The 23518-nt window shown below is 48.4% G+C and overlaps 4 protein-coding genes across 9 annotated transcripts; 2 read left to right on the top strand and 2 right to left on the bottom strand.

The window, feature by feature from the left end:
• Window position 1: 1 nt before the first annotated feature.
• Window positions 2–11974, bottom strand: Rnf31 (ring finger protein 31). Of its 3 annotated transcripts, XM_058585815.1 has the most exons (22): window positions 11869–11974; window positions 11047–11416; window positions 10811–10957; window positions 10511–10666; window positions 10228–10287; window positions 10052–10127; window positions 9634–9811; window positions 8837–9224; window positions 8395–8685; window positions 7892–8140; window positions 7616–7801; window positions 7289–7495; window positions 4043–4216; window positions 3863–3961; window positions 3684–3773; window positions 2294–2408; window positions 2060–2178; window positions 1678–1791; window positions 1464–1521; window positions 672–768; window positions 243–411; window positions 2–143 (listed from the first exon to the last, which is right to left on the bottom strand). In XM_058585815.1, the coding sequence occupies exons 2-22, from the start codon at window positions 11233–11235 to the stop codon at window positions 90–92; spliced, it is 3216 nt and encodes a 1071-aa protein (XP_058441798.1). In that variant the 5' UTR covers window positions 11236–11416; window positions 11869–11974; the 3' UTR covers window positions 2–89. The 3 variants fall into 3 exon arrangements, with proteins under 3 accessions (XP_058441798.1, XP_046321205.1, XP_046321206.1); XM_046465249.2 differs by lacking the exon at window positions 11869–11974 and having other exon boundaries at window positions 11047–11434; XM_046465250.2 differs by lacking the exons at window positions 11047–11416; window positions 11869–11974 and having other exon boundaries at window positions 10511–10704; window positions 10811–10829.
• A 240-nt stretch (window positions 11975–12214) lies between these two features.
• Window positions 12215–15737, top strand: Psme2 (proteasome activator subunit 2). The gene is made up of 11 exons (XM_046465254.2): window positions 12215–12350; window positions 12667–12699; window positions 13116–13178; window positions 13417–13503; window positions 13613–13643; window positions 13730–13827; window positions 14589–14657; window positions 14791–14858; window positions 15008–15062; window positions 15445–15531; window positions 15624–15737. The coding sequence occupies exons 1-11, from the start codon at window positions 12303–12305 to the stop codon at window positions 15702–15704; spliced, it is 720 nt and encodes a 239-aa protein (XP_046321210.1). The 5' UTR covers window positions 12215–12302; the 3' UTR covers window positions 15705–15737.
• A 1220-nt stretch (window positions 15738–16957) lies between these two features.
• On the top strand, window positions 16958–19427 carry Emc9 (ER membrane protein complex subunit 9). 3 transcript variants are annotated; one of them, XM_046465162.2, is made up of 5 exons: window positions 16958–17403; window positions 17556–17632; window positions 18770–18839; window positions 18954–19021; window positions 19195–19427. In XM_046465162.2, the coding sequence occupies exons 1-5, from the start codon at window positions 17206–17208 to the stop codon at window positions 19373–19375; spliced, it is 594 nt and encodes a 197-aa protein (XP_046321118.1). In that variant the 5' UTR covers window positions 16958–17205; the 3' UTR covers window positions 19376–19427. The 3 variants fall into 3 exon arrangements, with proteins under 3 accessions (XP_046321118.1, XP_046321117.1, XP_046321120.1); XM_046465161.2 differs by having other exon boundaries at window positions 16967–17403; window positions 18927–19021; XM_046465164.2 differs by having other exon boundaries at window positions 17351–17403; window positions 18598–18839; window positions 18927–19021.
• Psme1 (proteasome activator subunit 1) lies at window positions 19418–22187 on the bottom strand. 2 transcript variants are annotated; one of them, XM_046465159.2, is made up of 11 exons: window positions 22021–22185; window positions 21336–21368; window positions 21127–21189; window positions 20915–21025; window positions 20779–20824; window positions 20567–20664; window positions 20310–20378; window positions 20147–20214; window positions 19987–20041; window positions 19826–19912; window positions 19418–19649 (listed from the first exon to the last, which is right to left on the bottom strand). In XM_046465159.2, the coding sequence occupies exons 1-11, from the start codon at window positions 22057–22059 to the stop codon at window positions 19569–19571; spliced, it is 750 nt and encodes a 249-aa protein (XP_046321115.1). In that variant the 5' UTR covers window positions 22060–22185; the 3' UTR covers window positions 19418–19568. The 2 variants fall into 2 exon arrangements, with proteins under 2 accessions (XP_046321115.1, XP_046321116.1); XM_046465160.2 differs by having other exon boundaries at window positions 19595–19715; window positions 22021–22187.
• Window positions 22188–23518: the final 1331 nt, after the last annotated feature.

Raw genomic sequence — 23518 nt, 5'->3', positions numbered from 1 at the left:
CTGGGGCAATAAGATGCCTCTTTATTGGTGCTGGAGCTGTTCCTGAGGGAGCTGGGCCACAAGACCCTCATCAGGACCTTTGCCCTCAGTTACTTCCTCCTGCGGGGGATACTCTGTCCCAAGGGCACTTCTTCCATCAGTTTCTGTAGAAGGAGAAAGGATAATGATAACAGAAGCCTGGAGGTTGGGACAGGAGACTTCCAGAGGGTGGTGTCAAGGGAAAGGCTGGGTGAAGGCTTTACCTGTAACAAGCGGGCTTGGTAGACAGGGGGATCTTCTCCAGCCAGTGGCTGGGGGTGCACATGCAAGTATCGCTCAGTAGCCGTCTCCAGCTCCTCAACCTCATAAAGGGTGGCTGGGTCCAATGAGTGGGCATTGATGAGACTCACAAGATATTCTTTGTAGTGTGCCCTGGGGGTATGAAAGAGCAGATTATTTGTTCTTCTGTTGGCTAATATTAATTGAGTGTGCCTAGCACCTTGATGAACACTGGAATCCTCAAGGAAGCTAGACTAGGCAGAGCCAACAAGTGTATGCTGCCTGCTACTACCCATCTATGCCCTTGTCTACTCTTTGTAGGATCTACTGTTCCCATTTTACTGCCTGGGCATACCCTCACCATTTCTTTCCCCATTTCCAACATCATGCTCCATGCCCTGCCTGGCACTTACTGGCAGAGGCCGGCATAGCCAGGTGGGGTTTCTTTGCCACAAGCTTCATCCCTGAGACCATTGGGAACCTCTTTCTGCTCCATCACTCGGCACCCACCTAAGGGTAAGAGAAGAAACCTTTGGTTAGGAGAAGCTCATTGACCACAAAGCCCCTGGAGAACTGGGATATGCATGCAGCATGGGGAGGAAGCTTCCAGACAGGGGACTGAAAACAGGGACTCTTGCTCCTGTGGGAGATACTCAGACACCATCAGCAGCAGACCAACTCTGATACAGAGGCAGGGACCTTGCTGTTCCTACTTTTATCCAAGCTGACTTTTGGCCCATGAAACAGCTCTCTTGGTCGTTATTTAGCTCCAGCATAACCAGTTAACTTATTCTGAGATCTTACCTCTATATAGATGATGAGAAGTAAGGCAGGTTAGAATCTTATGTAACATTTTTCTGTTGCCCCCAAGGAACCCAAAACAGTGCCCTGCAGCTAGCGGGTCTCATTATTCATGGAGTTAGTTAATGAATCATTATCATTTATGAATCATTACCATTTGAGAATCTGAGAAGAAACTCACCATTAAGGACCACTGCTTTAATGAAATTTTACATAAAATAGCTTAGTTGCATAGAGGGTATCATTACTCTCATTTTACAGAGGAAGAAACAAGACATGAGGAGGTTAATTAACTTGTCAAAAGGCACTCAAGTGATTCCAGACACAAGACTCCCCACTTTACCTACCACATGGTAGGAGCCAACTCACTACCTTCCCTTCTTAGAGACTGTACTGATACTCACCCCCAGGGACTGTCCGGGCCCCAGCTGGAGGCTCTGTATTAAACATGACGTTATTGTCCTGAGGAAGGGCAAAGACAGATGGACATTATGTCCCCTAATGCCAGTCACTGTTGCATCTCCTAGCATACATACAGCCTTTTCCATTTTGCCCACCCTAGACTCTGTCTCCTCTTCCTGGGTAACTTGCAACTCAGCAAGGCTGGGGACCTCTGACCTGAAGCAGTTTCTGAAGACGGACAGCAGTCCAATCCCGAAGGTAGAAGAGACAGTCTCGCGGGTGGTGGCCATGCAGGGACTTTTTCACCCTACAGTTAGGGTCTGGACATTTCTGGTGGAAACCCAGATGGGAGAGGGGTAGTTGGAGACTGCTGGGGTCCTAGACTCTCAAGAACCCCTATGTGAGAGGTAAGGGGGTGAGGGGAGATAGAGACACTGGAGGGTCTGGAGCAAGCAAAGGGGAAAGAAGAGAGAGAAGTACTTTACATCTCACTGACCTCCTCTTCACCTGGGTCACTCCTCAATGGCCTCTGCTCCTCAAACCAATGGCAGCCCCCCACCCTTCACCCTTCTCTTCCTTCCCCATTCTCTGAACTCACATTCTTGGCATAAAAGGCATTGTAGCAGCCACTGCAGAACTGGTGGCGACACTGGGTACAGTGAAAGTGCATGCAACCTCCTCTGGCCAGTGCGTATGAGAACTTGCATTTGGGGCAGTCTGTAAGGGACACTAGATTAGGGCTGGAGCTGCCACTGCAACTCAAGGCCCTCAAGAAGAGAGCTACTGCCAATGACAGACTATTGAGTAGACAGGTCCAGAGAGGCAGCCTTACCAATGCCATTTTCCTGAAGATACATTGCCAGGCCCTGGGCCTGGTATTCTGGGTCATTTGTGCGTTTCCAGTTCTGGAAATCCTCACAGCTCCGCCCTCGGTGCTGCTCTTCCCACTGGCAGAAGGAAAGTAGGTTTTGCATGGAAGTTCTATCTAATGCCATGCCTTTCTTGCTGGTTTCCCCACTTATATCCATCCAGTGGTACCTAGCATAGTTTATGTTGCTGCCATCTACCATTTGTTCAATTCCTAAAATTGAGGAGCCATCTTGGTTTCCTCACTTTTTCCCACCACTTCAAATTCATTCATAACTCTTGTTTTCACCATCCAAACCTATCTCAACCCTGTCCCTTTTCTTCATCTTTACTGCTACTGCTACCATCTTACTCCAAGCCATCATTAGATACTGGCCTCAATCGCTTGCTTGAATTATTAGTCTCTCTGATACTACTTCTACTCCCCAGTAGCCCGTTCTTCACACGGTAGCCAAAAGACCTTTCAAAGTATAAGTCAGGAAGCATATTAGTAGTGTGCTAGTTTTGAAGTCGGGTGGTAGGGTTTGGGATATTCATTTTATTATCATCTTTCATAAAAGAGATGCAAGTTTTTAAGTATCATGCTTTAAATGTTTACTTTTTTTTCATGGTACTGGGATTGAACCCAGGGGTGCTCTACCACTGAGCTATTCTCCTAGTCCTTTTTATTTTGAGATAGGTCTCACTAAGTTGCCCAGCCTGGCCTTGAACTTGAAATCCTTCTGTCTCAGCCTCCCATGTAGCTGGGATTATACACATGCACCACCACACTGGGCTCAAACACTGAACTTCTTAAAAGATAAATAAGAGCGTCACCCCTTGCCTAGTCTCAGAATAAAAGGCAAATATCTGCCTCACTTGACCTCAAGGGCTATCCTGATCTGGCAGCTACCTTTTCTCCAACTACCTCCCAGGTTCACCCTTGCTCTCAAGATTCCAGCCACACAACACTTTTTCTAACTCTGGCCATTCCCTGGGTTGTTCCTTCTCCCCAAATATTTTCTGCATGGCTTAACTTTCAGGCCTGAGCTTAAACTAAACCATTTTAGAGAAGACTTCTCTGTCTTCATTAGGTCCAGCTCTCATTCCTGTCAGATTCCTACTTGTTTTCTGCATAGAACTTATGCCTACGTACAATTATTCCCCCCCCCCTTGATTTTCTTCCCTACTTCCTCCTTTCCTTCCTCCTCCCTTTTTCTCCCCACCCCACCATCTTCCTTTTCTCCTTGTGCCTGGCTTCCTACCTCTTAAGCTCAGAGCTTATGTCTATTCTGCCTTCCAAAATACTCCATGAGTCTAATGCAGTACTTAGCAATAGTTTAGCAAATATTTTTGAAAGAATGCACATGACTCACCTGGCGCTTGCAGCGCACACAGAAGGTCTGGTGACACTGGGGACATGTTGCCTCCAACTGTTCGCGCTCATATATGAAACCAAAGGAACACTGAGAGCAAGAGCATAAAGTTATCTGAGGACCAAGCTGGCATCGTCCCCTGTTCCTCCACAGTCAGTTGTTATGGGCAGGGCACTTACCTGGGCACACCACAAGAACTTGGGGTCCCGCATCAGCACACCTTCGGTTAGCTTCTTATGGAACAGTGCATAGGCATCTGGCTCTAAGCTCTCCCGAAGCTGGGGACAGGATGCAGAGGCAGTGGGTAGGTAGGATTCCTATTTGATGCATAGGCACCTGAACACTAGGGGCTGCAGTACCTGGATGTCAAGGGTAGAGAAGTAGCTGAGCAACTGTGTGTCATCCGTAAGGTCAGGGCGGCCACAGGCAGGACACACCATATCTGTGATATGCTTTTCCTTCACGGCAATGGTGAAGTGTTGGCGGAAGCAGTCAGGACAGATGGTGCATTCACAGGAAATCAGAGCCTGCATCTAAAGAGAGATGGAAGAAGAAAGGGAGGGAGTAAGAAGCTATACCCAAGGAAGGGACAGTTGCCAGATGTCCACTGAGAAACTAGGGTCTAATTAACTGGGCAGGGATAGCATCTCCAAATGCCAACATGTGCCAGGTAGGCAACTCAATAACCCAAATGTCTGAGGACAGCTGAGTGGAGGAAAATAGGCAATGGCAAAAGTAAATGGAATAATTTCTCTGAAGGCATTCATTCAATTAAAAGCAAACATACAAAAAAACTTTAAAATGACAACACTACAGAGATGAAGAACAGACTAGTGGTTGCTGGGAGACTGAAGGCTGACTACAAGGGGTAGTAAAAGACAATTCCTTTGAGGCAACTATCAATCTGTATCTTCATTTACTTATTTACTTTTTGATTTTTATAGCACTGGGGAGAGAATCTAGGAGTGTTCTATCTCTGAGGTATATCCCCAGCCCTTCTTAACAAAGGGTCTCGCTGAATTGCACAGGCTGGTCTCAACCTCCTGAGTAGCTGGGATTATAAGCATGCACCTCTGTGCTGGCTCAGCAGTCTGTATTTTGATTACAGTGGTGGTTATATGAATTTAAACATGCAGCTTATACAAAACTGCAAAGAACTACACACATTCAAGCAAATAATGAACAATTAGAATGTTGTCAGTATATATTTCTTTTCTTTCTTTCTTTTTTTTCCAGACCTGAGGATAAACCTAGGGGCACTCTACCACTGAGCTACATCTCCAGTCCTTTTAATTTTTGAGATAGGATCTCACAAAATTATGAAGCTAGCCTTGAACTTGGAATCCTCCTGCTTCCCAAGTAGGATTATAGGTATGCACCAGACCTGTTTTTTTTTTTTTAATATATTTCTTTTTGGTTGTAGATGAACACAATACCTTTATTTTATTTATGTGGTGCTGAGGTTTGAACCCAGTGCCTCACATATGCTAGGCAAGCACTCTACCACTGAGCCACAGCCTCAACCCCAAGACCTGGCTTATTTCCTGGTCTTGATAATGCACTATAATTATATGTCAGTATTAGAAGGTGGGTGAAGAGTCCATAGAACTCTGTACTATTTTTGCAACTTTCTGTGACTCTACAACTACTTTCAAGTAAAAAATAAAAGCAAAACACAGAGCAAGACTAAACTAGACCATCCTGGCCCAAGAACTGCCATTCTGACCTAGTTTAAGAAGTGGTTCAGGAGATAAGGGCCTGTTTCTACCAGATGGATTTTCTGCGGGGGAGGGGTACTGGAGATTGAACCCAGGAGTGCTTTCTGTTTTTTGAGATAGGATCTTGCTAAATTGCTTAGAACCTCACAAGGCTAGCCTCGGAACTTGTGATCTTCCTGCCTCAGCTTTCTAAGTTGCTGGGAATATAGGTATCCGCCCAGTACCAACTGGATATATTTTTGGTTTTTTTTTGGTATTAGGTACTGAACCCAGGGGTACTTAATCACTGAGCCACATCCACAGCCCCACCTCCTTTTGTTTTCTAAATCTTGAGACAAAGTCTTACTATAATTGCCAAGCTGGTCTCAAACTTGTGATCCTTCTGCCTCAGCCTCCCAAGTCAAAATATACAGCTGGTGCTAGCTGTATATTTTCAAGTAAAAAATAAAAGCAAAACACAGAGCAAGTCTAAACTAGACCATACTGGCCCAAGAACTGCCATTCTGACTACTTTAAGAAGTGGCTCTGACATTACAGAATTCTTGGAGCAGTAGTACATCTGTAACCCCAGCTACTTTGGGGACCAGGAAGGAAGATCCCAAGTTCAAGGCCAGCCTAGGCAACTTAGACCCTGTCTCAAAATGAAGAAAACAAAACAAGACCAAAACAATTACTGTGGGCTGGGGTTGTGGCTCAGCGGTACAGTGCTTGCCTAGCACGTGTGAAGCCCTGGATTCAATCCTCAGCACCACATAAAAATAAATGATTAAAGGTATTGTGTTCAACTACAACTGAAAAATAAATATAAAAAATTACTGTATTATTGTTAGTTCTTTTTAGTGTGGCAGATATTGTGGATGTGTTTTCCAGATTTTTACCTTTTAGATACATACACTGAAATATTTACAGATAAACTATATGACACCTGAGATTTGCTTCAAAAGTAATCACATGTACAAAGATGAAATACAAATTGGGCATACACTGATAATTGCTGAAGCCTGGTGATAAGTACACTGAGGTTGGAGGGGTTGTGGAGATAGGGAATTCACTAACAATTTTCTCTACTTTTTAATGGTGGTTTCCTTTTTTTTTTTTTTTAATGTGCTACTGGGAATTAAACCCAGGGGTGCTCTACCACTGAGTTACATTCCTAATCTTTTTTTTTTTTTTTTAAGTTGTATAATTGCTAAAGTTTGGATCCTAAGTGCTCCCCAAAGGTCCACTTGGTAAAGGCTTGCTCTCCAGGTGGGCACTACTTGGAGAGGGTGATGTGTTCAGGAGGTGGGGGGGGGCTAATGGGAGGTCCTTAGGTAATAGAGGAGGTGTGCCCTTGTGGGGACCCTGGTCTCTTCTTTTTCAGCTTTCCTGTGAGGTGTTTTTGCTCTACTATATGTTCCTTCCATGTTGTGCCACCATAGGCAAAAGCAACAGACCAACCAATCATAGGCTGAAACCTCTAAAACTGTGAGCCAAAATAAACCTTTTTAAAAGCTGATTATGTTTGGCTTTTGTTATAGTACTAGAAAGCTTACAAATATAACATCTGAAAATTGCCATAATAGAACATCTAAAGAAATGAGGAAGGCAGGGCTGGGGTTGTGGTTCAGTGGTAGAGTGCTTGCCTAGCACACGTGAGGCACTGGGTTCGATCCTCAGCACCACATAAAAATGAATAAAGATATTGGGTCCACCTACAACTGAAAAACAAATATTAAAAAAAGAAAGAAAGGGAAAAGGCAGCCTGTTCCTATGCTCCCCTTCTCAGAAGCCTTCAGAAGTATCTGGACAACTATAGAAAATAAGAGAGGATCAGATAGGAATGAGGTGGGGGTCCCAAAAGGAATAGTGCCATTCTAAGGCCAGATATAGTGGGGAGTGGCTTACTCTGTTGCGGGGCAGAGTCCAACCACACACAGCACATTCCTGGGCAAGCAAGCGCCGCAGGAAGGCCCGGTCCTGGCTTTGTCTCACAGCCTCTACCACATCCAACAATTCATAGTTCCTGGGTGTCTCCTGCAGCAGTGAAAGTGCCAGCTCTGCCCGGCCCCAGCTGGGGAGTGTGTAGACTGCCAAAAGCCGTCTGACAAGGCTCTGTAATGTGATTCAGGTGGAGAAGACAGAAGTGGTAGTAAGATCCCAGGAGATCCTCTCCCTCAGTCTTCCCACTTGCATCTCTAGGTGGGTTCTTGGGCTCCTCATCTACCCCAGCACCTGCTTGTCTGGCCCATCCCAGGATGGAGTGTGCTCAGGGCCACTGTCCCAGAGGCGCTGATGGAAGGGCTCTAGGCGCTGGCGTTGTAGCTCAGTTAAGGCTCGTGCCACGTCACCCCCATGCTGGAACAATGCCTGAAGAGACCCGTCCTCAGGCCCAAAGCCCAGCGACCGGAGCTCTTGCACCTACAAATTGGGAGGAGGGAAAGGAAGTAAAAAGGGAAAAACAAGGGAGAATGTAAGAGACTCTGGGAACCCCAGCACCAAAGCTAGTACCTTTCTCCTTCGGGTTCTCACACACTCTTCCACAGCTTCATCAAGATTGCCATGACGATCCAGCCAGGCTTTCCGGGCTTCCTGGCAGGAAAAGGCACCCAGTCCTGGGTCCTGCTGTCCAGCCATCTCAGCCACCATCTCCAGCACGTAGGGAAGCTCTGAGCGCAACCACTGTAGGGGTACCTCAGTTCCTGAATATTGCAAAGCTGAGAAGATCTCCTCTGGGCAGGCCCCTGCAGCTTCTCCTTCCTTATGGGATAGTCACACGCAGAGAGAAGACCCATCAGCAGGGGCACTCTCACCCTCATTAAAGATGCTGACAGTGGCTCAGACATGCCAGTCACATGACTACTGCACACTATAGTAACTGCCATGTAGGAAGTATTCAATAAGAGACAGATGCTGCTAACAATGACAAGTTTTATAAGAACTCCTATTATAAGTTACAGCATCTTCCTTGCCCCGCCAGTTCAGTCCCACTTCATCCCAGGCCCAGTCCTTACCCGGATCATGATCACTAGCTGGAGACCTTCTTCTCGCATCTTGTCTTGGCGCTGTTTCTCAGGGTTTCCACAGGAACTGGGCAAGGGGGCACTGAGATGTCGTGGAGGCCCAGGCTTTGGGAGTTCTTTTTTCAAAGAGCTGGCATGGGGCTGGGGGGCATGTTGTTCAGGGATGGGGCTGCTGGTCCGGTTGCACATAGCACACACCCAGCCAGCGCCCGAGTTGCAGAAGGTACAGTGAATACAGTACCAGACTTGAGTCTGGACAGAGGACAGCAAAGAATCCCCCTGCTGGGAAGGTAGAGAAAATTATCCTATTAACTGCATGGCTGAAGTTCATGATGTAATTAGAGCTGCGGGGAACTGAAGGAAACAGGGAATGGGAAAGTAGAGAATGATTTGAGGTAAGAAGTACAAATAAAAAAGGCCAGGAAGAGGTTACCTGAAGGGGCTGCAGACAAATTCCAGCATCATGGGAATCTACCACCAAGCTGGGAGGTTGGGCCAGCCGAGGTCGCTCACATATGGCACATAGTACAGCTGCCGCCTCATTCTCAAAGGTACAGCTCTGGCAGGCCCATTGACCTCGTGAAAGCTCAGGTTCTAGGCCTCCAGTTCCTTGGGGATCCTCAATCCCCAACCCCAATACCTTACAGCCTCTGGGCCGATCACAGGCCACACAGAGCACTGTCCAAGGCTCATTTAGCATGGCACAAGCAACACAGTGCCAGGGAAGACAGGTATTTGCAGGATCAGGTGAAGAAAGAAAGTTGTCTCCTAGGGCTAACAGGGAGGTTGAATGTGGCTGTGGTTGGGCTGAGGCAGATAAGCTGTAATAGAAAAGTAGATATGATCTGCTGAGGCAGAACCTGGTACCTGGGTCCCTCGCCCCTGGGCACCTTCTTTGCACATGCTGTTCTCTATCTCTTGAACATTTAAATGATACACTAAAGCCCATTTCTCCCAGGTAAATATCTTTAACATAGGGCCTGACTTATAGTAGGTAATTAAAACACTGCCAACTGATTGAGCTTATCCTTTAGATCTGTATGCCATAATAACGTATCTTACTGTGACTGCCACTTGCTTGATATATACGTTTATAATCTCCCTGAGAGCTGTGATTAGCTGCTTATCCTTTATTAACAGTCTTTAGTACAGAACCTTGCACACAATAGATAAACAAATAATTTTAAATTCTCTTAATTTCACTCCCACCAAGAAGAGAAAGCCTCTCACCTGGGGCTCAGGTGGGTGGCCTGGAGGGCCCTAGGCAGGGTCTGGCGGAGGTGATGAGCACGCGATGGGTGTCCATGGAACAGGCGGTCACAGGCTGGGCATGAGGCCTGCTTACAGGCTGGACAGTGCAGTGTGCCTGGGGCAGAACCACAGAGAAAGCAGGGACCAGGAGTGGAGTCTGGAAAATAGGAGCCAAAGAACAAAACATTGTTTATTAAAAAGATCAGGGTATATCTGAGTCTACTATGGATGAAGGCAAATCATAAGACTACTTTTTAGCACATCTGGACCCAATGAAATAATTTTAATCGCTTTACAAAACAACAAGAGCAACAAGAAAGATAACAGAAAAAGTAGAAGGATGTATCCCCAAATTTCCATCAAAATAGTTACTGTCCCTCCAAAGGACCAATAATACCTGGGGCAGAGGATATGGTAAGGTGGCTAGGAGCAATCTCTCTCAGTAGGGGGTCAAACTCTGAAAGTTGCAGGATCTGAGGAAGAACAAGCACAGAATGGGCAAGGGTTTGGGGACCCAGAGTACCAAAATTCCTTGTTACCTTTGTTCGACAGCACCCTTCCTGCCTTCCTTACATCATCTTCCACTTTGTCTTTTAGCAGCTGCTCCAGGGCCTTCTGTCTTGGATGGGTATTCTGTAAACAAGATAAAAGGGTTCCCACCTAGAGCTCTAGATAGAACAAGACTCTCTAAGATCTGGTTCCCTAACATTCACAGGAAGAACTGTCCCAGGAGCTCCCAAACTGTTGTGGGGACAAGACCCATGGTTCAGCAGCACGAGGATCCTCAAACTGACTTTAGTTAGGCTGGACTTACCAGCCTGGTACTTAAGGTCTCAGAACTAGAGGAACATCTCACCTGCAACAGAAGGCTGAGTTCTGTCCGAAGCAGCAGTACTTCCAGTGTGACTGTAGCAACCTGATGCTCATCTGGCTCCTCTTGACCTTCTGGGAAGCTCAATCCATCTGGACGTTCCTCTGTATAGCCATACAATCGCAGCACATCCCGGCCCCCCTGCCACACATTCATAACCAGTCACCGCCCTGAAGGCCCTGTTGGCAATAGAACTGGACCACTCCCCATTCAGACTCAGGCCCTTTCTAGCCAACCCGAAGCCCAGATCTAGTCCCCTTCTCCCATAAGGTCCAAGGGTCTCACCTGAACAGCATCTACCGTGCTGCGAAAGACAGGGTTATTAAACTTGACCCCACGCCAGTACCGCGGCCGCTGAGGGCTGAGGAGGTTGCGGCCATATTTCTCCAGGATATTCAGGGCCGTGGACAGAGTATTGAGGTAGATTCGGGGCTGGGAGCAGAGAGCAGACCTGTGAGCCTAGCTCTGGCCTCAGGACCTATGTCCTCCTCCCGAGCTGGGTTGGGAGAGCCTGGTCTCACCTCCCCACGGGCGTTGCAGCGGACCAGGCGTGTGGCGTCCAGCTGCAGGTAGCGGGCGGCTGGCGGCAGGGAGGTGACCAGTAGTGGCCGAAGCTGCTCCAGGGAAAATGTCTGTCCACAATCCCTCCTCAGGGCGCTCACCAGCTCCTTGCGGGCAGCCAGGAAGGCTTGCTCCTCCTCCCCGGGCATCCCGAGATAGGAGTCGGCCCTAGCCTCGCCGCCCGCCAGGACCCGGAGCAGTGTGCGCGAGGCCGGAGAGCCACCCCTCGCGCCTGACGTCGGACTCTGCGGCCTGACTAGCTCCCCGCAGCCTCCGGTATCACTCAAGCCTCGGTCACTCTCGGGTCTCCGGCCCAGGGCCAGGGGTAGTCTGGAACAGGAAGTACTGGGGAAGAGGGCGGGACTGCCACCCCTTTCGGAGGAAGAGGAGGGATTTAGTAAGGAAGGAGGACGTCGGGAAACGACAGGGCGCGGCCTAGAAGGGTAACAGGGTTCCAACCAATGAAGAAGTAAATCGCCAGGCTCCTCCCTCAGCACCTCCCAGCATTTTTCTCAAATTTAAGAGTCCTTCCCCGCCTTTCTGCAGGCTGATTCCGCTCCTTCCGGGTAGCCCTAGGCCAGGGGTTAACCTATTTCGCTCACAGCAGTCTTCTATCCCGCGCATTCTGCTACGCTCCGGTCCCCACCGGGGGATTCCAACCTGCCGGGGACCCGATTCTGACCGTCCCCTCTCCTGTTTTTTCTCAAGGCAAGGCGTCCTCTCCGCGCCTGCTCTCTTCCACATCCTGCTAGCCCGCCTCCGCCCCAGACCCTCTCTCTTACTATTCTGCTCACTCGCTCGGATCCTCCTCCGTCCTCCCTTCGGAGTTGAAACCTCTCGGGCGACCCCAGACACCGGATACCCACTTTCCCTTCTCCCACCCCTCTCCAACCCTGACTTCCCCGGGACTGCCCTCGTCCTAAGCCCCGCCCCTCTCCGAGGAACATCCCCAGTTCCAGTCTCCGCGCCCCCACTCTAGTCCCTCCCTTGGACAGCCCCTGAGCTTGCGACCCAGGCAGCACCGCCCCTCCTAGTGGCAACTGGCTGGGAATGGCTGAGGGACTACCTACTTTTTGCAGCCCCACAGAGGGTGTGTGTGTGGGAGGGGGTAAGCCGAAAGGGGGCGGGACTGAGGGGGGCGGGCCTGGACACTGGGAGTGAAAGCGAAAGCCGGGGCTAGAGTCCCGGAGATCGAAGATTTGGCAACTGGAGCAACATGGCCAAGCCTTGTGGGGTGCGCCTGAGTGGGGAGGCCCGAAAACAGGTAACCGGGAACCGGAAACCAGGACGGGGACGGGGGGACGGGGAACCCTTCTAACGGAGGCCAAGCTGGGTGATCTAGGGGACCGAGGCCGTGCCAGAGAACTCCCCCAACCTGTCTGTAGTGCTTTCACTTCTGTACGGTAATTTCCAGATTCCTGCCCTTTCACCACTTTCTGTACTGGAGCAGGGATTTCCAAGGAAAACTGGTTTGTGGAAAAGGCCATAGCCACAGTTGGATGGCAACCCTTTGGGGCTGGGATCTTACTCTTGACAACTGAAAAACTCTTAAACTAATATCCGGGTACTGCTGTCTGCAGGTGGATGTCTTCAGACAAAATCTTTTCCAGGAGGTAAGACTCTGAATTCAAGTGATTTGGCCCAGAATCTTAGAGCAATACTTGAGTGTCACAACCCCTCAGTGACCCCGAATCCACCCTAGACTTGGTCCCTACTTTCCTTACCAAGTCTACACCCAGGATGAACTCTTAATTATTGATTTCTACTTTTAATTTGACCCTCTAAGAATTCTTCCCCCACTTTCCTCCCCTCTTTTGATGGGGAGGGAAAGGCATGACCCTCAAAGCAGGAACACCTCAGTCCTAAACTTGGTTCTAACACTTACAATCATGGGCAAGTCCCTTCATTTCCAACATTTCAGTTTCCTCATTTGTAACTCAATAATTTCCAAGGGCCTGTCCAGTTTCACTTTTCACACATTTCACTGATGGTCTTCTATGGTTCCCCAAACTTGCAATGTAACCCACAGGCTGAGGAATTCCTCTACAGATTCTTGCCACAGAAAATCATGTACCTGAGTCAGCTTTTGCACGTGAGTAGTGTGGGTCCCTTCTGCCCCATCCTGTGGCCTCTCCTTTCTGCACACCCTCTTTAACTATCAACTGGGTTCAGCGCACAGAGAACAATTGTGAGTTGTGGATTGAAAGTATCAGAATGGTGTGAAAGGCCTGAGCCTAGATTGCAAAGCAAAGGGCAAATGTGTAGAGGGAAGGCTATGACTTAGGGTGAAGGGAAGAGGCTGGGCAGCACTGACACTGAACTCTGTGCAGGAGGACTCCCTCAATGTGGCTGACCTGACCTCCCTCCGGGCCCCTCTGGACATACCCATCCCAGACCCCCCACCCAAGGATGATGAGGTGAGGCACCCAGGGTACAGGGTTTAGACTATAAACCCAACTGAGCTGATAGCCTTTTGGCCTCCATGACTTTTCTAAAGAAAGCTTCTTTACCCCGTTCTTGCCTTAGATGGAAACAGATAAGCAGGAGAAGAAAGAAGGTAATGGAGGAAGGGGTGATCAGGGAAGGGGAAATGACACACTGACTACTAGAGGAGAAAGGGCCCAAATCCCTTCTTTCTCACAGTACCCAAGTGTGGCTTTCTCCCCGGGAATGAGAAGGTCCTGGCCCTGCTTGCTCTAGTTAAGCCAGAAGTCTGGACTCTCAAAGAGAAATGTATTCTGGTAAGCCTGGGAACTGGGAGAAGTGGGAAGAGAAAATAAATATCTCCTTCAGAGATGCAAGGCCTTCATCCAGAGACCTAGTCCCAAACAAAGAAACTTCCTTCTGTGCTTTGGGTTTAGATCCCCTTTGTTCTAATTCTGTTAGACCTTTGCTATTACAGTAGCACTCTTGAAATGTGAGACTGCTATATCCACTCTATAACCTCATATTGTACTGCTGTATCAGGTACACAGTGGAGATGATGGAATAGAGTGAATTGGTTTAAAGGTGTGGATCCTAGAGGGAATCTGGGTTCAAATCCTTATTTTCTCACTTACCAAGTTGATAACCCTAAGTCACTTAGACATTCTGTAACTCAGCAGGGGGGCAGGGGAGACATTCTGCGACTCTGGTGTTTTATCTGTTAAATGAGTATAATAAGAATATATAAGTTGGGCTAGACATAGTGACTCCTAGGGAGGTTGAGACAGAATAATCACAAGATAGAGGCCACCCTTGGTCACTTAACAAAATTCTCTCTCAAAAATAAAAAATAAAAAGGGCTGGGGATATACCTCAGTAGTAGAGTGCCCTTAGGTTGTATCCACAGTATTGCAAAACACACACACAAACACGCACGTGACAATTAAAAATTAAATGAGATAAATAATTTATAGCACAAAGCCTGGCATATAATCAGTGCTCAATTAAATAGAGCTGTTATTAGAAAGTGGCATAAGAACCCAGTAGGTTTGTTGAATGATTCTTCCTCTTAATGTAGGTGATCACTTGGATCCAGCATCTGATCCCTAAGATTGAGGATGGAAATGATTTTGGGGTGGCAATCCAGGTAAGAAAAGGGTGACTGAGGACACAGAAAGGAAACTTGGGAGACATAGGAGTTATGCATGAATTAGGTGGAAAGGGAGCTAATGAAGGAGATAGGAGATGAAGTATTCTCTTTGCCTCCCATGTCACCACAGGAGAAGGTGCTGGAGAGGGTGAATGCTGTGAAGACGAAAGTGGAAGCCTTTCAGACAACCATTTCCAAGTGAGGGCTGCTGCATGAAAGGCTGCAAGGACATTCATTTGGAACTGCCAAAGCTAGGCAGTCCTATCAGGGTGATGGGAGATTCTGGGAAGGGGATTTGAATATATCTCCCTGAACACAATCTGTGTTATATCCTTTGCTTGTGACAGGTACTTCTCAGAACGTGGGGATGCTGTGGCTAAGGCCTCCAAGGAGACCCATGTAGTGAGTGCATAGCCCACCAGTCTTTTAGCTGACTGACTATGGGTGGGACTGGAGGTGGGTGGGAAGAGGTCTTCTTCATGACTTTCCCAATGTGAAGAATATTAAATCAAAATATTTCTTTAAAAAAAGTAATTACAAAAATTAACAAAGAAAAAAACCCTGTCCCCTAAAAATTAAAGAAAAAATTACAGAAGAAAGAAAAAGCATTGCCTAGTTTGGGCTTCCACAACCATGACATTTTCTTCTGCCTTATCCTATGGGATACCCTTCCTTGGTGCTGAGTAGAAGCTTATCTTCAAGTTACCTATTCCCTATTTGAGGAAACCAAACTGATAATCCAGCCTCCCATGGGACTGACTCAGCTTTGCCTCCTGTATCCCAGATGGATTACCGGGCCTTAGTGCATGAGAGAGATGAGGCAGCCTATGGGGAGCTCAGGGCCATGGTTCTGGACCTCAGGGCCTTCTATGTGAGTGTGGAATAGACTCCTAAGGGAGGTGGATGGATGGGGTGGTGCTGGAGGCTAAGAACCTAACTCCTGCTTTTCTGCCCTTCCTGCAGGCTGAGCTTTATCATATCATCAGCAGCAACCTAGAGAAAATTGTCAACCCAAAGGGTGAAGAGAAACCATCTATGTACTGAGATGGAAAATAAATGACCTATACTGTGTGATTACCTGTGGTGTGTCATTGATTTGAAGCACATTCATTGAGTGCTGAGGTGAATGTGGTGGGAATGGGAAAAAGTACCAGGAAGACAAAAATGAATTAGATGCTCATTTTCTTCTTAAGAGGTCTTCTTAAAGAACAGGGTGGAAATTGTTATATGCCATGCAGATAATCCACATTTTGGAGTATCAGAGTTATTTCCATCTAGTGGTCTTATGAATGTTTCATGGTAAAAACACACCTGAACAGAGCCCTTACAGAAATAATCAAGTTTTAGATAGATGGGAAAGCTCTGTGGCTGAGGTCCAGGAATACAAACCAAATGAAAATCCTTAGCTCATAGCAAGCCTGGAAAGAGAATGTTGTTTCCCTGGGAGGATTAAGGGCGAATAAGTGAACTTCTTAAGGGCTGGCAGAGGGGGAAAGTCCTTCAAAGCCATTGTGATAAAGTTAATGTATCACAGATCATTATGAGAACAATGATTTGTAAAGTTTGTTATGTTTTGTTTTTTTGGTCCCTTTTACCCGATTTCAGCTATTTGCTTTCTTTGTGATTGCCTTTTGGTATTCAGCTCTGAAAAGGTGGTAGAGACAAGGATCCTCTGCTGTGATCTTTGCTATAAACTCCATAGGACTGTTCTTTAACCTAGGGCCTTGTCCCGTTTTTTTTTTTTTTTTTTTTTATGTTTATATTTTAGTTATAGGTGGACACTATCAATTTTTATGTGGTGCTGAGGATCAAACCCAGTGCCTCACGCATGCTAGGCGAGCGCTCTACCTTTAAGCCACAACCCTAGACCCCTTGTCCCGTTTTAAAATATGGAATAAGAATGCTCCATAGCATTTGACAGTTTGGAAGTCCATCTATATCTACGTCTTTATATATCTCATTTATAATAGGAGCAAGGGAGTCGGCTTTTTCCCCACCTTCAAAGATCCTCTGTTGCCTGATTGCGGGCACCCAGCTAGTTCTGAGGGGATCATTGGAGAGATAACAGGTAATCCGCAGAGCCAACCAGCAATCAAGAGCAAAAGTCGGATAACCCAGCCAAGAAGCGCGTGGTTTCCTTTCTTTCACTTCTGCGCATTACTTCCTCCTCGCCCGAGGCAAGGGCGGGGCAAGACTCGAGCGCGGTCGTTGATTGGACAAAACGAGATCCTGTAGACCTATCAAAGAGCGGAACTTGGGCGGGACTCAAGCGTGTTCTTCTAGGAGCCGGCGCGGACCTGAGCCTGTCGCTAGGGGCCGAGAGGAGGAGCTTGGCGTGGCGGCATGCGACCGCGACCGCCTTCTCCGCTACGCTGGGGGCGGGCTCCCGACCTAGATCTCCCTGAGTCCATCGGCTGCCTTCCAGACGTGTCATCATCACGGTCAAATCTAAGTGATAGGGCACCGGGAAAGGCCAAGCTCGCCTGCGCGGGGTGGAGAAATCACACTAATCCGGTTTCCTGCGTCCCAGCAGGTCCCGCTTGTCATGGGGGAGGTGGAAATCTCGGCCCGGGCCTACGTGAAGATGTGCCTGCACGCGGCCCGGTACCCGCACGCTGCGGTCAATGGACTATTGCTGGCGCCAACGCCGCGGGCTGGAGAATGTCTGTGCCTCACCGATTGTGTGCCCCTTTTCCACAGCCACCTGGCCTTGTCCGTCATGCTGGAGGTCGCCCTCAACCAGGTGTCACTACGGGGCACATATCCCCAACCCCGACCCTCTGGCTAGTCTCCTAACACCATTAGCTCAAGTCCATGCCCAGCCCCTTGGCAGCAATGCGCACCCACAGAGCCAGCAGCATGGTTTAGTTACTGATGGCTCCTTTCCCACGACAGGTGGACGTGTGGGGCACACAGGCCGGTCTGGTGGTGGCTGGGTACTACCATGCCAATGCAGCTCTGGATGACCAGAGGTGAGTGGGGTAGTCAGAAGTAGAAGGCAAAGGATTATGGAGATTGTGGGTGGGATGCAAATGAACTAATGTCATTCATTCCATCTTTCTTTCATCAAATGCTCAGGAGCAGGGTCTGTACATCAGGCACTATGCTGGATAGTAGAGTAAGGAGATATAAAGATAAATAAGACCTTCCCTGGAGGGGCTGCCACATGGGTGGGAAGGACAACTGTGTTTCAACAAGATGGGGCTGATCTTGCTTTAACTGAGGTGTCACCCAAGTGCTGCAAGAACACAGAGGAACCCTAACCAGCAACTTAGAAAAAAAACCCTTGATATATGTAATTATATATATGTGTTTATATATATACATCACATATATAAATCAAGTTAGAAATACTGTTTTCTAATTTGCCTTTCTCCCTCACTTAATAAATATTTGACATCTTTTGATCTCCACACCAAGATCTGCTTTAACACAACCGCTATAGTATGTGAATATGGATATACCATAATTTATTTAAACATTGAGGTTATCTCCATGTTAAGAATTTTCTAGGGGCTGGGGATGTGGCTCAAGCGGTAGCGTGCTTGCCTGGCATGCGTGCGGCCCGGGTTCGATCCTCAGCACCACATACAAAACAAAGATGTTGTATCTGCCGATAACTAAAAAAAAAATAAATATTAAAATTCTCTCTCTCTTAAAAAAAAAAAAAAAGAATTTTCTATTACTACACTTTTTTTTTTTTTTTGTGGTGCTGGGGAATGAACCCAGGGCCTTGTGCATGCGAGGCAAGTAGGTATACCAACTAAGCTATATCGCCAGCCCCTACTACTGTTAATTCTTTATAAATCGACTCTCTTGGTTAGCATATGCTAAATATTACACTTTCAATTTGGATGGTTTATGCCAAATTACCCTCCAAAAGACCACATTTGATTTCTGCTCTCACCAGCAGTGTCTGAGCACCTGTTTCCCACAGCACTCAAGCATCAAGCAATCCTTCATCAAGCATCCAGCAGGCCCATCCCCCTCAGGCCAGCTACAGGGAAAGTCCACAACTACGACCGCATCTATGAGACCTGGGAAGCCCAGCTCAAATGGATGGGGTCTACCCACAGTTGGCTGCTCACTCTGATCTTCCCTCTACACAGCCCTGGGCCCCTGGCCTTGAAAATTGCTGGGCGAATTGCAGAATTCTTTCCTGATGCAGTACTTATTATGGTGAGGCTTGGGTTTCAAGATGGGGAGGTGGAGAGAGTCAGGAAGGAGATCCTTGAAACTCTTATCTGCCCTTCTTTGTCTACCCAGTTGGATAATCAGAAACTGGTTCCTCAGCCTCGAGTGCCTCCAGTCATCGTCCTAGAGAACCAAGGTCTCCGCTGGGTCCCCAAGGACAAGAACTTGTGAGTGCCCCACTCCCTCCACCTCACCTTAGAAGCCCAAGGTTCCTGGACCTTCTCTGTCCTTGGTCTTTCTCTGTCCTTGGTCTTTCTTCTTCTCAAAACCCAACTTCTCTTAAGTCAGTGTCTGGCCCCACTGTCCTGCTGTTTGACTTCAGTGGGGTTTTCTATTTCAGAGTGATGTGGAGGGACTGGGAAGAGTCACGGCAAATGGTGGGAGCACTACTAGAGGGCCGGGCCCACCAACACCTTGTGGACTTTGACTGCCACCTTGATGACATCCGGCAGGATTGGACCAACCAACAGCTGAACATCCAAATTACCCAGTGGGTTAGTTCCACAAATGAAAATGTCTGAGCTAGGACCAGAGGGTTCAGGATCCAATAAAGAGACTTGGGCTGGTGGGCAACAGTATGACTATATTTATTGTGCCTGGGAGGCAAAGTGAGGAAGAAACCTCAATGGTAGGAAGGTAAGGGAAAGTCTGGGATCCCTGGTAAAAAGCAGGAAGGTCTCTGCTGTACTCATCACAGAATGAGAGAGAAGTCTCTCAATAGATCATTCCCTTTGTTTCTCCTCGGGGCTTCTTGAGCTTCTCAAAGTTCTTCAGGATGATGTCATATAACACAGCCTATAGGGCCAGAGAGGAGTGAGGGTAAGTCACAGGCCCTCAGTGGTTCTGTACCTCACTTCTAGCCTGTGGAGAGGCCAAACTTTTGTCATTGTTGACACTTAGCCTGCAAGGTCAGGGAGTAGATGACCTAGGAAAGGGGTCTGCCCACCCCTGCCCAGCCTTCGCCCCCTCACATAAGCGTTGCGGATCTCCATGACCATCAGCCGAATGTCCCGGTACTCTGCTTCATCCAACTCATGGACCAGCTGCCGATAATCACCCTGTGGAAACTCAGGGTCAGACCTGATTTGAAATGTGTACTTCCCCCATGCACCCTGACCTGGATATCACCTACCACATGGGGCTGTTTAGCTGCTTTGGTAACTGCATCACCACGCTCAGAGAAATACCTGTGGATAGGAGTATTATGTATGGAGTGGAAGAAGGAGAAAGCCCAGGCCTCTTTCCCCAAACAAACAGAGTGTGTACAAGGGTGCAGGTGGCTGGTCACTTACTTAGAGATTTGAGTGTGGAAGCCTTCCAGCTTGGTGTGAAGGCTAGTCATCAGCTCAAATACCTTCTCCTAGGGAAAGAAAGCATGGTTGTGGGTGTGTGGGGGTGGTAGGGAAAAGATATACAAGTTATACAGGAAGATTGGGGGTAGGGTGATGCTCTTACCTGGACAGCCACTCCAAAATTATTCCCATCCTCAATCCGAGGTATCTGTAGCTGCAACCATGTAGTGACCTGGAGGGAGGGAATAGCATCAAAACCACATCAGCTCACATCCAATCCCAGGTTCCCATCTTCCCTAGCCTCCTTCATTTGCTGTGTCCTCTCCTGCTGAGACCTAGCAAGTGCCATGCCCTAACTGTTGGACCAAGAGCACAAAGGGTTTCACATGAAGGCAGGAGGGTAGAAGTGGGAGGGCTCACCAGGTTGAGTTGCTCGATGACATCCTTGATTTCAGGTTTCAGACGTTGCAGGAGGACCACAATCTTCTCATTGCAGTTCACTGGGCCACAGGGAGGACCTAGAAAGTGAGCAAGGGGTCAGTTACATGGCAGCCTGTGTGGAAAGGAATCCTTCGGAAGGAGCTCCTGCAGCTTGGGACCCAACTCTTTTTCACTACATAAATTTCAAGTACCTTTGTCTTCATCTTCCCCTTTCTTCTTCTCATCCTTATCTTCCTTCTGTAGGGAAAGAAGGGCTCTTTGGAGACAGGACTAAAGCTGATGATTTTCCCCATGGTTAGGCCCCTCCTCCCAGGTCTCCTAGCTTGCCTCCTGCTGTTTCTTCCGATCCTCCTTCTCTTTGTCCTTGACTGGATCAGGCACTGGGATGTCCAAAGGGGCCTTCAAATTGCTCAGGTTGACTTCATTGAGAGCTGGTTCCTGGGTGCAGGGTTGGAGGAAGACTGGAGATGAGGATATCCCTCTCAAGGCCCACCAGACTCTCCTCTTGGCCCCCACTCTCTAGTTCCCTGCCCTGATACCTTTAAAAATGCATCCAACTCAGAAATCTTCTTGGGGAAATAGCTCCCGAGCAGGTTCTCTGTCTGTGTGTGAGGTGGGGGTGGAGGAGGATGGGGTTCAGATTCAAATGCCTTTACAAGGCAGTGAGGCTGGGGTGACACTGCCCAGCAAGGGATGGCTGAGCAGCAAGAACTGGGTAGAGAAGGGTTGCTGATGGGGCAGGTCTTACCTTGGTACACAGGTCTTCACGAAACACATCCACCTGTGGGGCACAGGCAACACTTCAGAAAGGGTGGCTTAAGGCCAATGTATTTGGTCACAGTTAGAGTTGTGTGAGAGATGGAGTGGATCCCTCCAAAGTGACACCTGAAGATGGAGGATGGGTCCCTGTGAGGGTGGACTGGAGTGGTGGAGGAGGGGATCTCTGCAGACCTGGATATGGGGAGGGTGAAGTGGATCCCTGTGAAGCTGGATTTGGGGGATGAGAACATTCCTGGCAGTGAATGGTGACTGGTTCATTTGAGAACATCCCTGGGGTCCCCTGGGTTGTGTGAGGAGGAGTGTGAAGAGAGCCCTCTGTCAGTGGGCTGGGACGGAGTGTCCCACAGAATGAGATCTGAAGCCCTTTCTAAGGGAAAGACCGCGGTGGCAAGGGCATGTCTGGCGCCCCAATTGTGTGTGGCCCCGGGGTTCTGGGCCAGTGGACTTCCCCTCCTGTCCTATTCTCTGCTTCACCTCACTCCGCTGAAGCATGGCCACCTAGCCTCTCCCTGGGGTCAGGTGCTTGGGGCACGTAGCCCCCACACAGGTGGCGGCTGGGCAGAGGGCCAGGGGCCGGGGGCGGGTCAGGGGAACCCTCAGCGTCTCCGAGCCACGCCTCCCCAGTGGCCTGTGCTCCAACCCGCGGCGCTCACCTTGGCTTGGGCTTCAGGCTGGACCCTGAGTGTGGCCATGGCCGGGGCGAGGGGCCTCGCGCCGCACGAGGAGCCGGGAGTGGGCACCGGGAAGGGAAAGCGAAAGCAGAGCTCGCTCGCAACCCGCACGGCCTTCCTGGGTATTGGGGAGTGGAGGGACTGGAGGAGGCGGGGACTGCCCGGGACTGGGGCGGGGCGGACCGCCAGGAAGGCAGCTGAGGCTGGGCTCCCCCTAGAGCCCAAAAGGAGTGCTTCCTCCCGATTCCTCCGCCTCTCCGCCCTGCTCTGGTTCCCGCCTCCGAGGCTGGCCTTCCAGTCTCGCATCTCCGCCCGCCTCTCAGTGCCAGCCTTCTGCCTCCGCCCCTCCAGCCTCTCTCTGCCCCGGCCTCCCATCTCCCTTCCTCCGCTACCGGCTCTGTTCTTCCCCTGCTCGGCCTGGAACAATAAACCTTATTTGATATTCTTCTATTTTTTTTTCTAAAATGGAACAAAACCTGGCATCTCTTCTCTAGCCTCTCCAGTATGGTCCCCTGCCTACATGGGCATCCTCTGTCCCACCAATCCATATTCAGACATTGGCACGATGCCTACTCAATCCCTTATCTGCTCCCCTCGGGACCGGAGCTGCAGGCTCCATTCCTCTATGACCTGCTCTCGCAGAGCAACAGGTTTGCGTCTCTCTAGATGAAATGCAAAGGCCCTACCTGACACTTGTCTCCCCTTCAAGTTCACTTTCTATTTCTTTCCGCCTCATTCATTACACTTGCAAATACTTGGGTTTTTCATTTGTCTTTCAAAGGCCTCTTGTTCATTTCTGCCTCGGATAATTTGCCCTTGAGAAGCCCTTTGCCTCAAACACCCTTCCCTTGGATGTTGACATTCAATTCTCAGATCAGCTGTTTCCTCTTCAAGGAGATCTTTCTCCATTATCCCTTATAAAGTACTTCTCTCCAAATTTCTGTTATAAATCAGTGTTCTAGTGCCTTCACAGCACTTATCTCTGATATTAGCCAGTTTGTGGTGTGTGTGTGTGTGTTTGTGTGTGGTTAAGAGAGGGTAATGTAGTGGTTTAAACTAGGGCTAAGCAATCTTTTTTTTTTTTTTTTTTTTTTCCTGTAAGAAATGAGATGGTAAGTATTTCAGGCTTTCTGGGCCTTACTGTGTCTGTAGCAACTACTCAATTCTGCCATTGTAACAGAAAAGCAGACTATATAAATGAATTAGTGTGGCTAGGTTCCAATAAAAATTTATGGACACTAGAATTATAGTTTTATATAATTTAAATGTGCCATGAAATGTTATTCTTTGATTTTTTTAGCCACTTAAAAATGGAAAAATCAGATGCAGCCATACATGACTGCAATCTCAGCCGCTAGGGAGGATGAGGCAGGAGGATCAAAAATTTGAGGACAGACTCAGCAACTTAGCAAAGCTCTGCCTTAAAATAAAAAATGAAAGGGTGTGTGTAGGTCAGTGGTAGAGCGCCCCTGGGTTCAAT

This window comes from Marmota monax, unplaced genomic scaffold (assembly GCF_021218885.2).
Source record: "Marmota monax isolate L192 unplaced genomic scaffold, Marmota_monax_Labrador192_F-V1.1 WCK01_AAM20220418_F8-fsc00079, whole genome shotgun sequence".
Lineage (NCBI taxonomy): Eukaryota > Metazoa > Chordata > Mammalia > Rodentia > Sciuridae > Marmota > Marmota monax.
Note: the sequence above shows the minus strand (reverse complement) of the source record. Positions and strands in the feature narration are given on the sequence as shown.

What these genes read in the sequence shown, in the direction of transcription:
- Rnf31 (XM_058585815.1), bottom strand. Translation starts at nt 11,235, where the DNA reads ATGCCCGGGGAGGAGGAGCAAGCCTTCCTGGCTGCCCGCAAGGAGCTG. An exon ending in TACCATATCCTCTGCCCCAG is followed by an intron (nt 9,812 to 10,051) that starts GTATTATTGGTC and finishes CCTATTTTCCAG; the next exon opens with ACTCCACTCCTGGTCCCTGC. An exon ending in GGGATGGGCCAGACAAGCAG is followed by an intron (nt 7,496 to 7,615) that starts GTGCTGGGGTAG and finishes ATCACATTACAG; the next exon opens with AGCCTTGTCAGACGGCTTTT.
- Psme2 (XM_046465254.2), top strand. Translation starts at nt 12,303, where the DNA reads ATGGCCAAGCCTTGTGGGGTGCGCCTGAGTGGGGAGGCCCGAAAACAG. An exon ending in GACAAAATCTTTTCCAGGAG is followed by an intron (nt 12,700 to 13,115) that starts GTAAGACTCTGA and finishes TGTAACCCACAG; the next exon opens with GCTGAGGAATTCCTCTACAG. An exon ending in ATTTTGGGGTGGCAATCCAG is followed by an intron (nt 14,658 to 14,790) that starts GTAAGAAAAGGG and finishes ATGTCACCACAG; the next exon opens with GAGAAGGTGCTGGAGAGGGT.
- Emc9 (XM_046465161.2), top strand. Translation starts at nt 17,206, where the DNA reads ATGGGGGAGGTGGAAATCTCGGCCCGGGCCTACGTGAAGATGTGCCTG. An exon ending in GCAGCTCTGGATGACCAGAG is followed by an intron (nt 17,633 to 18,769) that starts GTGAGTGGGGTA and finishes CCCTCTACACAG; the next exon opens with CCCTGGGCCCCTGGCCTTGA. An exon ending in CTGATGCAGTACTTATTATG is followed by an intron (nt 18,840 to 18,926) that starts GTGAGGCTTGGG and finishes TTGTCTACCCAG; the next exon opens with TTGGATAATCAGAAACTGGT.
- Psme1 (XM_046465159.2), bottom strand. Translation starts at nt 22,059, where the DNA reads ATGGCCACACTCAGGGTCCAGCCTGAAGCCCAAGCCAAG. An exon ending in AGTTGGATGCATTTTTAAAG is followed by an intron (nt 21,026 to 21,126) that starts GTATCAGGGCAG and finishes CCCTGCACCCAG; the next exon opens with GAACCAGCTCTCAATGAAGT. An exon ending in AGGGGAAGATGAAGACAAAG is followed by an intron (nt 20,665 to 20,778) that starts GTACTTGAAATT and finishes CTCACTTTCTAG; the next exon opens with GTCCTCCCTGTGGCCCAGTG.